The 15,191-nt window shown below is 37.3% G+C and overlaps 1 protein-coding gene across 2 annotated transcripts in view; it reads right to left on the reverse strand.

Moving 5' to 3' along the window:
* LOC134648606 (protein outspread) overlaps positions 1-15,191 on the reverse strand; it is a 399,873-nt gene that overhangs the window by 266,177 nt on the left and 118,505 nt on the right. For both annotated transcript variants that reach the window (XM_063503085.1, XM_063503084.1), the window contains exon 2: positions 2,725-2,805. In XM_063503085.1, coding sequence (XP_063359155.1) covers positions 2,725-2,805 — 81 coding nt within the window. The remainder of the gene's footprint in view (positions 1-2,724; positions 2,806-15,191) is intronic.

Genomic DNA, 15,191 nt, shown 5'->3' on the forward strand with positions numbered 1-15,191 from the left:
AATAAGAAATCAGAGACAGTGTAAGCTCATCAATATTATGTCATCCTCAGTTATGGATTGAGCACCTTCGGCCTTCGGTAACTGCCATCATCAATACACATCACAAATTAATCATTTCCCTGCAAATTTATCATCAGACGCCATTTTACAAAAGTATATAACATATTATAATTATAATATGTTTTTCAATAACCCGTTAACAGATTAATATTAATTACATTGACACATTGCCGCATGTCATTCCGCGTAATTTAACACTTTGACAGTAATTGCCCTCGACGTCACGTAATAAGCTGTCAAAATTTGATAAAAATCTGAATACTGTCGTGTTAGTCATTGGCAAATACTATGACATTATCAAATAAATTTTTAAATAAATTTAATTTAATTTAATTTAATTTTAATTTAATTTTTTTTTTAATTTTAAATATATGGGTTTGTTTAGCGATAATACCGCCTCTTGTTTACCTCAACTTGTGTTGTTATTTTCCTAATGTACTATTTTCCTCTTTTGAGATGTGCAATAAGTAGTATTTGAATTGTACTCGTATTGCATTGTTAATTTACTTATCGTAATAAAAGTGGTTTCTAAAAATCTTCTTTTACAAAAATGTTAGTGTAGTTTATAAGGAATTATGTATACTATTTCTGTGGCTCTAGTGAAAAACGTTAGAAGTTTCATACAAGTTTCTTTCACCACACAATTAATTTTTTTAGAGCATTGCTCTATGTAAAGATATAGATTTTTTTTACATAACAAATGATAAGCGTCGAAAGAATTTTATCAGTCACACATCATATTAAAAAGATAAAAAAGTGAACAACAAATTCGATACTAAATGTGTCCTTGAATTGTTGGTCCTCCTATACAACAGGTAACCAATCGATAAATAATCGATCCTTTATTGATAGCTGCGATATGCGCCCGCGCATGTAGCCTTTATGGGCCCATAAATATGAAGGTTCCGCGAAAAAACGATTAGGGTCTAATGCGTCTGGGGTTTTTTCAAAAAACAACCTTCAAATTGCATTTTATTCGACGCCTTGAAATCTGAGATGAGAACACAATATTTTTGGAGCAACAAAAGGATTTGTGTTGAAAAATTGAGCGTGATAAAGTTTAGAATTCTTTTATCCGGCTCGAAGGACCGAATTTATTATTCGAAATATGGCGTCACTTTATCAGGATTCTCGCGTCTAAGGTGTTATATTTATAATGTCTTTTTATTTTTTAAACTTTACTAGCGACCCGCCCCGGCTTCGCACGGGTTAACAAATTATACATAAACCTTCCTCTTGAATCACTCTATCTATTAAAAAAACCGCATCAAAATCCGTTGCGTAGTTTTAAAGCTCTAAGCATACATAGGGACAGACAGACAGCGGGAAGCTACTTTGTTTTATACTATGTAGTGATTGCTTATGCTCCAATATCAGACCTGTAATGCAATTGAAATCCCAATATGAATGTAAACTATACCTATTTATTTACTAAAGATTTTCGATCGCTGTCAATATTGAGTATGCATGTACTAAACGATGATAATAACGAAGATGATGGAGATGACAATAATAACGATGGCAATGGTAACGATGAAAATGATGACAATAATCAATATGTTATAAACTGAAATAGATATCATATAATTTTTAAGAGCCAACAGGAGTGGTCATTTCTCCATACAAACGTACTCGACTGTTTCCTCCGTGGGTTTTGAAGCTAGAGAAATGATTTTTTTAACACAGATTAATATTGTCAATATCTGTGTCGGACCGTTTTGCTTTTTTTGATATTTTTGTTTCTTAAGGCCCTTCAAAAATGGCCAAAATGGCCTAATTGACTAATGAGAGGCGTGGTATTCAAAACTGATATCAATTAGCCAAAAAAGCAAAACGGTCCGACACAGATAATTTCATAATCATTTAGATTTCCAAATTTGGTTACGATTGGTTAAGTTTTGGAGGAGGAAACAGTCGAGTACGAAACCTCGATATTTGAGATTTTTACGCAGGATTTTTCGCCTTGTCCTTATCGCACTAGTTTAAGGAGCCGCTTCCGTTAGCGAGACGGGTATATTTACCTAAAATATTTAAATCTCAGTTCCTGTTGGCTCTTAACAAGCAGAAACGTCTGCGAACGATGCTATTAAGCTTAAAATAAATTTAAAAATCGAAAAATTACTGTCTTGGTTGGGTGAGACTTGAAACTTGACTTTTAAATTTATTCTAAGCTTATTAGCATCGTTCGCAGACGTTTCTGCTTGTTAAAAATTAAAATTAGTACAGGTAGCACATCATAACTGGTGAATTTCCAATATGACTTGGTACTCCGGTAGCCGTTTAAGAAGTGTAACACTCTTACAGTAGATGTCGCTACGGTCCCCTTGACCCATAATATGGTGGAAAGATTTGCTGGCTATTGATGAGGTCTTAGTGGCTCAGATGGCAGAGCGCTGGAGTATCGATCCAGAGGCTGTGAGTTCAAGTCTCACTCAAGACAGTAATTTTTCCACTTTTAAATTTATTCTAAGCTTAGATATCATATATTAAAGAACAAGTGACGAAGTGGTGAAGGTCGGATTCGAACTATTTCGAACCGGCGTCTTTAGCAATCCGGGCTAAGGCCTTGAATCCTCAAAATATTTATTAAAATAATTTGATTTGTTCCCAAAGTTCTGTAATCAATATGGTATTTATAAGTTTTAACATTAAATACATACATACCTTTGTTCTGTAGAGCGGATTGGAGAAGTCCCAGCCCGGTGCCACGAAAAGATATCCGCATTTTGATATCTTACGACTGGCCTGTGAACAAAACAAACAGAATTATAACACTCTCAAAATAAACAGTTTTCAATAAACTAATTGTTGTGGAAACACAAAATAATATGCCGGAACAGCATAGGCTTACAAATCTTAATAAATTTATAAATATTACACGAAATAACTAAGCCCCACAGTAAAACTCAAGTTTGTAATGTGGGTACGGTACTCAGATATATACGTATATAATATACAAATACTTAAATACAAAGAAAACAGTCACGAGCACGACTTAGGAATATCTTTGATCATCACATAAATAAACCTTACCAGGATTCGAACCCTGGACTATCTACTTCATAGGCAGGGTCACGCAAAAAGGCCAGACCGGTCGTCAAATAAGAAATATTTTTAGGATGTTTTCAAAAATACAATAAAAAGGGATTATGGTGAAATCGTAAAACACGATAAATATACAAATATAGCCTGTCCAATTTAAAACATCACTATGTAAAAATAAATATAGCACCGAACATAGATGTCTCTGGCCAACTCGTAACTACAACAACAACTGCGAACAGGACTACTGAAGTTCCAATTAACAAAGTTACCCTAACAGATAAACGTCTACCATTTAATGACAGACTCAAACGCCAAACGCCATTCCCCGGACATAAATTAGTCTCAGACAGGCGTAAACTCAGAGGATCGCCAGCTAATTTACGATTATCCCTTACTCTCCGGTGCGGACGAAAAGAGATAGCGATTTTATTACTCGTTAATCGATCTAAGTCGACCGTACATTTATATTAGAGTGGGTTTATTGGCACTTGTGGACTTGGACGTTTAAATTGGAATTAGTTGGTAGAAAATTTGTAGGTAATAAAAGATTAAAACACCCATAAAAGTCTGAAGGATGACGGAGTACTGATTCGTATGGTCGAAAGGTGATAACTGCGAAATAAGTCATATCCTAAAGACCAGTAAGTAAATACAACCGGCAATATTTAAACCAAATATCGGCATTTATCAAATGGTAAAAGATATGTAGCAATTTTATATGTGACCCCACATTCGCAACAAAATAATTAAGAAAATAAAAGAGAAGAATTCATACCTAGAGATAATTATATCTACTCGTAAACTTACAGATGTACATGGATGGAAAATATGGAAATGCATTTTGGGCCACCGGTCACCGGTGTTATCGTGCTTGGTGTTTTTTTGCCGAAGGTGTAAAAAGTTTAAGGATATCAGATTAAAGACAAAAAAACAATAACTTGAAACGTCTAAGCGGTGTCACGACCTTCCACGTCAAATATGCCTATCGTGTGTGACATGCATGATGAGGAAAAAACACCAGACAACAAAAAACAACCATAACATCGATTTAGCAAAGTAGTTATAAAAAAATCCAAATAAATGTAAAAAATAAAGTGTTACCAGTTTATAACTTACACCGCGCAGCTACATAGTGTTGCCAGACCAATAATATAATTTATGTCAACAGCCAACATCGGTAAACCAACATTATTATGACTTATTGCTTTATCAACCCAACCTTTCATATTTATGGCATTCCAAATCAGGCCTACTACACAGTAGCTTAGCTTGATTACAAAAAAACTAACGATTCATTGGCCACATAAATATAGCACAGAATGGACGCTTTATAAGATGTATGGGTTTCGATAAGTATAAATATAAACTGTATTATAAGATAGGTGTTAGCGAGATACATATTAGACCAAGAAATTATGCTGATCAGATGTATTTTACATTGTCACAATATGTAGATAAGTGATGTTAACTACCATTGATTTATCTGATATAGCTCACTCCATCTAACTTACCTATTTTAACCTTTTAGTTAAAAATGTTATCATTAAATTTATCTGTGGGTAAAGTATTAAAAAAGGGAAATTAAGAGAAAAATCAAAGGTGGAGGTAGGTTTCGTGTATGGTGCCGTGACCAGGATATTTTCATTGGCCCTTCTAAAAATCGATTCGTAAATTGACACTTTGCTCGATTAATCGGAATCGTTTCCCAACAGGGAGGCGTGGGAACTGGGCGACTTGCACTTTCGTCGATCCCCGATAGCGGCGCGCGCGGAGATTTATCATGCGCGCGCAGGACCAAGGTGAAAGTTTATACTATGCCATATGCTAGCTTGTATTTATATATGTATGCTAATGTGTACCATGTGTATCTGAGAAATTGGTGCTTAAGTGCATCTACAGGCCATTATATATGCTTAGCTCTCAACTAAACTGACAAACGATGAGCAGGAATGATTGTTTTTATGCATTGCTCAGTATTTTAGGAAGATATATTTTTGTTAATTTTAGAACTGTACCTACAGACGATGTATTTGATTTGAGCGCATAATGTTAATCGATTATATCAACAACGACATGAACTGCAACAATAGATTTCACTAGTAAAAGGGACCTTTACAATATTTTGATAACAACAAAGATAATTTGAAAACGAAAGTCAATGCAGGAGTCGAATCAAAACTCAAATAAATTCAAAGCTCAACAAAGGACCCGTACAATAGACTAAAACCAACGGACCGACACTTTCTATCAGCGACAATGAGATATGAAATAAAAAACGATCCGTGTCGATGGAATCACGACTCGATAAAAGCAGTCTAAAAATACGCATTATCGTCCCCATCTAAAGCAATTGTTGAAAGAATGGGTCAAAACTGATAAAATCCAGCAAGTCAATCGAATTCGCTGTATCTTTTTCTAAAAATCAGCTTGAGCCGAGAAATGGCACAACGAAAAGCGTCAAAGCCACAAAAAAGCCCAATCAAAAAATAGGATTCCAGAGCGTCCATGGAAAAAAAACGGACCGAATTCAGTGCAAACAACAATGCAGTGAATGAAGTCACAGGCGGCCGACAAGTGCCGAAACACCGGGAGGCCCGCTACCGGCACAATTATCGAATCTAGACCACTCTCACTGCGGCAAAAAGAACGAGACGCAAAGAAAGCACCATCAGGTGCGCCCCCATTTCACTTTCCAATGACTTATCTTTGACTCCGCCGCGATACAAAAAGAACTCTAAGTTTGAAAGGGTAAGGTCCAAAGCGAGTCCATGGACGCCCGCTTCGAGTCAGTAAGCATTTCATTATCAAGATTTACGAGAAAACCCTTTAAAACTCGTTAATTGTGCACGGACATTTCACTTTCTAATGATTTTTGTAAAAAAAGTGCCGCTAAGAACATTTGGTTTGCAGTTCAGAGACAATAGTTTCTTGTGCGCGTGCGGTTGACAATAAACAAAGCGATTAGAAAGATTTTTTTATGGTTTTACGGAGACAGGTTCGTTTTGCTTTACACCAAGATTTTGGTTGGATTAACTGCGTGCATTAGGAATTTTACGTTTACGTTTTAATGTACTTATTAGAGAATATCACATTAAATATGTATTACATAAATCCTAGCTAAACGCAATTGAATATCAACACAAATGTTACATCATGTTATACCTTTTTTCCGTCAAATACACAAGCAATTTACGCAAATAGTTTTATTATAGTGATATAATAAAACACTTTCGCAAATCCGCACTTTCGCATTATGTGATCACGACCCCATAAACTTACTGAACAGGCTGAATAGCTACAATTTGGACATTTAAAACGCAAATTTCCTACGAACCAAGCAAAAACATATATTATGTAAATTACTCAAAGAAAAATTGGACCTGCACGGCTAGCACATGATTACCCGCGGGATAGCTCGCGCCGCGAGAGACGGCAGTCGCCCGTCACAAATTTCTATCTCTATCTGTCAATTCCTCGATTTTGGCAGCATGAGTTCGCACATCGAGAAAAGAGTTCCACGAGAGAGAGCCATCCCGCGCGCGACTTAGCCAATGTGGCCATTTATACATGGAACAAACTTTTCATTCGTGGCAACACTGAATCGGTAAAATAATAATCGGATAAGTAATGAATAGTCAGCCTTAGAAACGGAGCGTCCCTAGTCACGATAACTTTGTCTCTTTCTCGCAGTATGAAGAATAAGAAATAGCAAATATTATTTTTAAGTCGAAAATGTCAGTGTCAATACTGTCAATCAAAATTTGATTCGCTTTGTCGTTACAAGTTGGAATATATTATTATAATTATCTAAAGATTACCTACCTAATCATTAAAATACAACTCCTTACGAATAATTGGCGTTTTGTTAAAAGTTTTGGCTAACAAAATACCATCTTTACGAAGAAGTCAAGTTGTAAGTACTTACGTACACAATTCAATCTTCATAAAGCTCTTTTCCGTTGTCTTTTGCAAAAAAATTACATTCCTTTTAAATCTTATTTACAGACTAAATATCTTATGCTAATCCCCGACATATCTCCCTTATGGCTGGCTAGCCGCTGCATTGCTGGCTTCGAAGATAGATTGAATGACAATCATGCACAAGCCTATCATCAAACACGGAGGTATTCTCTACACCTAAGCATGCTGCTGCTAACCGCAGCCCTCCTGCCATCACGGAGGACATAGAAGGGCTCAAGTTGGGAACCTACTCCGTGCAAGGACAGTCGAGTGTTGATAACACTTCTCAAATAATGTGACTTTTAAATAAATACTACCAAAAACTTTAAATGATTTTATTTACTTTGACCTTTTTGAGATAGGTACTCAGATTTAAGTACGATTCGTCGGAGTCGGAGCGCATTTCACATTTGTATGCCCAAAGCCGGTCGGCTGCTTGCGGATCGGATGGCTCCGGACGGATTCTATCGCTTCTGCCACACATTATGTAAATAGGTACACTGAAAAAGCATTCCGGCGCGGCCCAACTCCAGCCGGTCGGTGGGAATCGTAACTTAAGGATTAGGCTAGTACCAACTCGTACACTACAAAGTAAGTATTACGGCTGTGGTCTTCTGTGAGGTGGAGTTTGAGTTGAGCTGCCAGATTCATTATTTGCATTCTTTGTGGAATGTTGTTTCACAAAATTTCGTCTAAATCGGTTCGGCGGATTAAGCGTCAAGAGGTAACATATAGTCAGCAGCAATAGTTGCTAAGCGGGCGAGGTGTTCAAAATTACCTTGACGCGCTCTTATTCTCTTAACAATAAAGTCGCGTCAAGATCATTTTGAACACCTCGCCCGCTTAGCAACTATTGCTGCTGACTGTACATAGGTTCAGATTTACTTTTGCATTTACTTATTATAAGTGAGGTTGATCGCAATATTCAGGTCGGGATTGTGTTGTTTATATCCCACAATGAATGGAAACACCTAAGGAGCGACATAATATAGGTTGTCAACAATAATTGCATGTAAAAATACGCGTGTAAATATAACGGGTTAGCACTGATTGATAGCACGTAATTGTTTCCCGGATTAGCAATGTAATATTTTTGTATCAATTATTTATGTTTCTATTAATTATCCCCCAGTCAATTCGCCACCAAAGGTTTGCTTTGTTGATGTGGTCGTGATCGTACAATCTTAGGCTTAGATTTTTTTCTGTCGGATTTTCGTTTAACTTAAGAGAACAAACAAGTCATTGTGAAAAAATATAACAATTTTGATATTAATGGCATGATCATGAAACTCAAGATTCAAATTATACTTAAACAAAAAAGTGTTGTAGTATGAAATAAATATAAAATATGGAAAATTATCTTTCTTTTAGAACAAAAGTCAACAAAACTTCGACCAAATGCGCTTGTCGCCAAACTCAGTACCGGGAGCAAACCCTAGTCGCGACCCTCTAGCCTCGAAGACAATTTCTCTCATTTTGACGTTCAAACGCGGGACATTTTGTCTCCCATAGTACACTCGTGCTACGATTTTCGAGAGTATCCCGCGTGGAACTGTCAAACGACAAAATTATGTCGCTTTGACATTTGTCCGCGAGACAGCGGGTTGTCGCGCGGCTCTTATGCTACCGATTCGCGAGAGAGCTCTATGTCGCGGCATTTTCTCGCCTGTCGACTGTCGCGCCCATCATGTGCTAGCCGTGCTGTGATAACTTTTCTCGTTTATATATCGTTTTTTTATACTATCATTTATTTTTCAATTGTCTCGTTAAATGGTTTTACTATCTTTCTTTCTCCAACTCGCTAAGTATCAAGCTCTCGATCACTATCGCGTAGATCACTCATCATGCGCTCGCGCGCTCGTAATGATAGCCCATTTAGCGGAATCTGATCCGATTGAGATGTCTATGTCGTTTTTGTTCACCTTTAGCTTAATTTTGAGACGTTACATTTTATCGTCTTCAGAATGGGCGCCATATTTGGCACGGCACACATAAAGAGAATTTCTATGGTCTTCGAAGACAGGTTAGTTTTTGTATTCAGTTTGGTTATTGTTATTGAAGCGATACATGGTTAGCGAAAGTAATCAAGTAGGGCAGTAAAGGAGCAATGTATGTCAAGAGTTGCATGATGTTTGTTATATTTGTACAGCCAGCAACAGAAGTTACTAAGCGGGCGAGGTGTTCAAAATTACCTTGACGCGCTCTTACTCTCTTAACAATAAAATTCAGCTAAGCGGGCGAGGTGTTCAAAGTTCAAATCATTTTGAACACCTCGCCCGCTTAGCAACTATTGCTGCTAACTGTACTAAATAAACACGCAACTCTAAAACGAATTAAATTTGGATTTATTTACGAACTCTTTCCACACAGAAGAACACCTTATCAAAGTATGGCAGCGAAATATCCGTGGTAAGATATAATATATGTACCTTCATTTTGCTCAAGAATTGCTTAAACCAAGAGTAATATCGAGAAATACCTCTGAAAATAAAAACGTTAAAACAATCAGCACAGAATAATATTAAACAGTAATTCAAATTTGCAAACAAGGTATCAGATTCGATGTAAATTATATCATTAGCAAACGCAGGATATTGGCAACACAGCTGTCGGCTCGTGTGTCTCGGTGACAAGTTTGACAACGCGAGGTCATGTGTCAGAGCTGTTGATACAGAAATATGACCACGCGCGACTGATCAATGGCGTTAATAATTACGAAGGTGTAATATTAAAATAAAGTTTAAGTAATGGTTTTATTAATTAAATCATACCAAATATGTATTATTCAATAAAACTTGTTGACCATAAAGCCTAAGAGTAAACAAGACAGGAACTCATTGGTTAATGCCTGATGGGATTCTAAGTAAATACAGATACTTAACGCTAGGATTATGAAAATTATGATTTTAGATCTAAACCCGTCCATTACAATACTTAGGGAATTCCCAGCGGTTGATATAAGTTTCCTAATATAAGTTTTCTGCTTTTAGCTGTGTTGTTTATTTACAGAATTTTATCCCCCATTTTTTGTTGACACGCAAGCGTAAAATTTTACTAAGATATAGAATAGAATATCTTTATTTGCATATATAGTGCACCTAATTGTAGGAAGTTATAAATTGTTTTTGCAACCACGCACTACCTCTATTTTACCTTCTCTTCAATTAACTGTATTAAATTTATTTATTTCACGAATTCTATTTATGTCTCTTTACGATAAATAAGTACAAAATGTCACACATATCACTATTAGCCACAACAAGACATACACTCAATGTAATGTTCATTGCTTCTAATAGAATACCACCAACGATCATCCATCAATCCGTCACACATTCCATAACTGACAAGCCAATAAGTTTTCTCCCTAAGTGAAATACGTTTTCCATCACCGTGGAAAACCACTTTCCATGCCTCACAATTGTTGGGAACCAGCTACCATACTTTCGCCTTTTCCAACTGGATTCTGCTGAGCTATTATGGACTTTACGTAGTTGGGATAGGGGATAGGAAAATTGACGGTTTATTGACAATTGGTTGTGGTCGTTGTTGAGTGTCTATTGTTTTTGCTAAAGAGGTCAATGACGTGTTGGGTGTGGATGTAGGTACATAGTTGGTAGGCTACTAGCGATGGGAGTTGCGAAGTTATGTTGTGTCATTTTAGCTCGTGAAGTAGGTATACATAACTCGAAGTGGCCCGTTGACACTGATATGCCGGTTTTGTGTACTTGGGGCATCTTATTAGAACTATAGTTTCTATTATTAATTAATATATAACTAGCGACCGGCCCCGGCTTTAAAAAATTATACATAAACCTTCCTCTTGTCTCACTCTATCTATTTAAAAAAACCGCATCAAAATCAGTTGCGTAGTTTTAAAGATCTAAGCATACATAGGGACGGACAGACAGCGGGAAGCGACTTTGTTTTATACTATGTAGTGATTAATACAAGAAAACTGTTTAGGCGGGTGGATAATGACATTTCAATACACACATGACATTACAATCTTCAACCGCGTGAGCTCGCACCTGCGCGTAACCGCAAAAACTGCGCGCGCGCAGCCATCAAACATTTCGGCGATTGAGCAATCGCGGGGACATCCGAGGAGAATGCTGGGTGGGCAGGGCTGTCAGCCAGAAAACTAGTGCAATGCTATGTGATTTGTGTAAGATTGGCCCATAATTATTTAATTATGTAACAAAATATAACGGCCTAATCAGAACATTTTATGTAATTCCAAGAATTCAGTAACCAGTACTTTCAGTATTTCGAGATTTTTGCCTCAAGTATTTCTGTACAGGCATCACGGCCTCACGGGGCATCGGGGGCCCGCGAAAACCGAAATTCGCAAATTGCGGGGATCTTTCTCTTTTACCCTCATTAAGACATAATTAGACTGACAGAGTAAAATTCCCTTTGGAATTGTTGAAATTCCCTGAAAAATTGTTTCATATATTACAACACGGCAAATATTAGCCTCTTATTCGTAACGCACTTAAAGTGGCAACCCTAACGGAGATGCGCAGGAGACCCTGATTGGCCGTTCGACTTCTGAATGGGTTAATTTGTCTCACTTGCAGCAAATTGGAACGAGATGCAAATAACGCGAATGCTACTTCAGGCCAATTCGAACGTACACTGATATCAGAATGATATCTAATTGATGTCATTTAGCTGTCGTACATTTCACTCGTACTTGTCTGTACATGTATTGGCTCGGGCGAGATGCACGATAGCTAAATAATATGATACAAATATCATTCCGATCTCAGTATTCTCAATGTAAGTTAGAATTGGTCTGATTGTAGAACATCGTTCCGATGATTCGCGTAATATGATAGGTACCGAAGCTTATGATATTTGATAGTGTTCCCTTATGATTTGATGTCATGTATTGTATTCGTTACATCATATTTATTATTAGAATTAGAATTTTAAAATGCCTTCATTAGTATAAGTTCATTTTATGCAACTTTTGCCTAGTTTACATTTTGACTTGCTTTTTAAGAAAATGACAATAACCCCCAGTATAGTTTGTAGCTTTCTAATAGAGCCCGATGGCTAATCCTATTGCCTATTGTTAAGTAAAACCGCTCGTGCCACGTGCCACAACCACCTGCATAAAAAATCGTTCGTTCACTTTACCCAGGTAATTGAATTACAACTCCTATGGAAATTGCAATAAGATTCAAAATGGACTAATGGATAAATATGTGTGTGGTCCGTCCGTTCATCTCAGTAACCGAAATACTGAGTGCCGGTGAGTCGAACGCTACAGAACCAGTCTAAAATGTGTCATCGAGATGCGTAACAAAGGCGCGTTATCGGAGAGCGCACCTACACTGGTTTTTTGAGCGTTGGACTAGCCCGCGCTCAGGTGCCAAATAGAATAATTAAGACCCTTTTTTGCAGGTAAGTAGCACGTGCGGTTTTACTTAACAATAGACAATAGGATTAACCGTCGAGCTCTACTAGAAAGCTACAAACTATACCTATTGATAAAACTCATCTAATTAACGAAAGGACGCTATCAACATTAAATACTATTAGTAGGCTATTTCTACGCAGATTCCTTCATTTTTTTTTTACTATTTCTATTGATTCCATTTCTCAATTAATTCGTGCGATTGAATTCAACTGAACCAGGCGTAGCTCACTCCGCGGTTTCGGCGCGTCGCTACAAGTACCTACAAGATTAGTACATGCGGCCCACACCAATTTTGGTGTCTATGTCTAGCCATAGTAGTTGCCGCGCACCGCTACGGAACGGACGCCTGCTCGCGCTTGCGCCACCTAGCGGTCATATCTGTCGTAATAGACGCGTTTTGTTAGAGAGTGAATCTTCTGTACACCACCTAGCGGTCATATCTGTCGTAATAGACGCGTTTTGTTACAGAGTGAATCTTCTGTACCTAGTACTATTATTTATTCTGTGACTGAACTCATTAACAATAAGATAAGAATGTTCCATCATAATTACTCCAAACCACACATATCTACTTAATTTTAAGTACGTATAAAACATACAAGGACCACAAGGTTATGTAGACCTTCTAAAGACCTTTGAGCACGCCGCCCCTATAATCAGAGGTTCATCACAATTTCTCACACTAAATCTCAACAAGATTGTATCTCGGAATTATAGGCGGGGTAAATATTGTCGGAGTTCCTTGGACATTAAAAGGAATATTTTTTGTAGAATACGTCCACATACAGGGCTCATTTAGACGGTGCGAGAACTCGCACGCGACTTTCATTACATTGCGGTATTTGATCGGTCGACTGAATTGATGTAACCTCAATAGTCCGCAATGTAACTTAAATCGCATGCGAGTTCGCGCGCCGTCTAAATGAGCCCTAAAGGGGCACACTTCTTACCAGTCCGCCGGACGATATAGGCCTGTCAGTTAAACGCCATAAGTTGACAGTTCCGAACAACTGACAGGCAGATATCATCCGGCGGACTGATAATCAGTGGGCCCCTTAAAGACCAGTTACACCAACCACTCTTGACGGACTGACGTCACTCAGCTGGGATCTATGAAACTTCCCACTCAATATAATTACAAAATTTAGCGAACGTCTGTAACGGTGACAGAAACACTTGTACTAATCTAGCTAAGGGAAATAGCAAAACATATATCGACAACGTACGCCATTAAAATTCTTGGCGCTTTGAAAAGTTAATATTCGAATCGATTTGTAACGGAAGTTCCCAATCAAAAAATCATCACAATTATACAGAACCCAATACCAAAGCTAAATTATTTAAATTGGAGCAGTTATGACTATTATTGCTCTAAATAGGGAGAGCGAGCTATTTTAATGTCCGCCCTTTTTGTACGTACATTTTTTTCTGTCATAAGCAGGGCTAGCAATGGTGCCGGCGTTTTTACTTTTAATTGCGAGATATAATTTTTAATCGTTTCGGGACTGTTTGTGACGTGCGGGTTTTACGCAGTTAAATATGGCGACATTGGCGACTTACATTGTATTGTGTCAATTGTGTGTGCAGTTTTGATAACGCAAGGAATAGAGTCTGTGCGGAAAGAGAAGAGTCGTGGAATGTATTTGGCCCCATATATTCCACGACTCTTGTCTTTCCGCACAGACTCTACCTATTTGCTTTAGTTATACAAACCGGAATGAATGAAACGTGACTTTTTAACACCGCTCAATGAAAAAACATGTCGATGTCGATAACCCGACCACTGAGAATTTTTTTTAAATTATAATCTTGATTTGTTTCGCTTCAATGGCAGAATGTTCAATAGGCACTGCCCTTAATAGTAAATAGTAAAAACGACTTCCCTCGTTACGCAACAGTTTGTTAATCCGTAGAAAGTGTAAATTACACAACTTTTACGAGCAAGGTCATAAAACTACAAATATGATATTCGTCTCAGACTTTACTTTCGTCACAACGAATCGGTTTAGGCGTTGTGACGTCATCGGTAGTTACAACAGTTTTATGCTTTCTAGCTACTTTCAAGAATTCAATTTTCCCTTTTCAAATTTAATAATCTATATTTTCGGCATTTTAACCGTCTTTTCTTATTTTCTAATCATTTCAAAAGTTAATAATTGCTCTGAAACATAATTCTTCAATCAAAATCATAATAATCTGTATATTGCTACGCGCATGTGCACGTGAATGTCTACGCAGACGTATCCGGTGTGTACAGGCCTTAAAACAACTCGCCAGATCAATCCCAAATCCAATACAAGAAAAATAGCCTTAAACGACTTGACTAATCTCTATTTACGGTTTATTTGGAGCGAACATTAATCACCGCAAACTAGATTCGTGGCACTTGACTCAGATTTACTGTATTCGGTATTGAGCTTGAATATATTACTGTCACTCTCACTCTACCGTTTAAAAACACGCATGTAACAAAGACACAATATTCTAATTTTAAAAATAGACGGCCAGTTTTAACGCCGATAATCATATTCAGATTGAGATTAACGTTTACGAACGCTTCTTTCAAATCGAGGCTGCAAATTGACCGTTAAAAAATTCAATAGGGTGGGTTAATATTAGTGGCCAGTGTTAAAAAACACCGTAAAATCGATTTTAGTACGAGGTCACGCTTTTTACGACGTATCTCGACTGTTTA

This window comes from Cydia amplana, chromosome 6 (genome assembly GCF_948474715.1).
Source record: "Cydia amplana chromosome 6, ilCydAmpl1.1, whole genome shotgun sequence".
Classification (NCBI taxonomy): Eukaryota; Metazoa; Arthropoda; class Insecta; order Lepidoptera; family Tortricidae; genus Cydia; species Cydia amplana.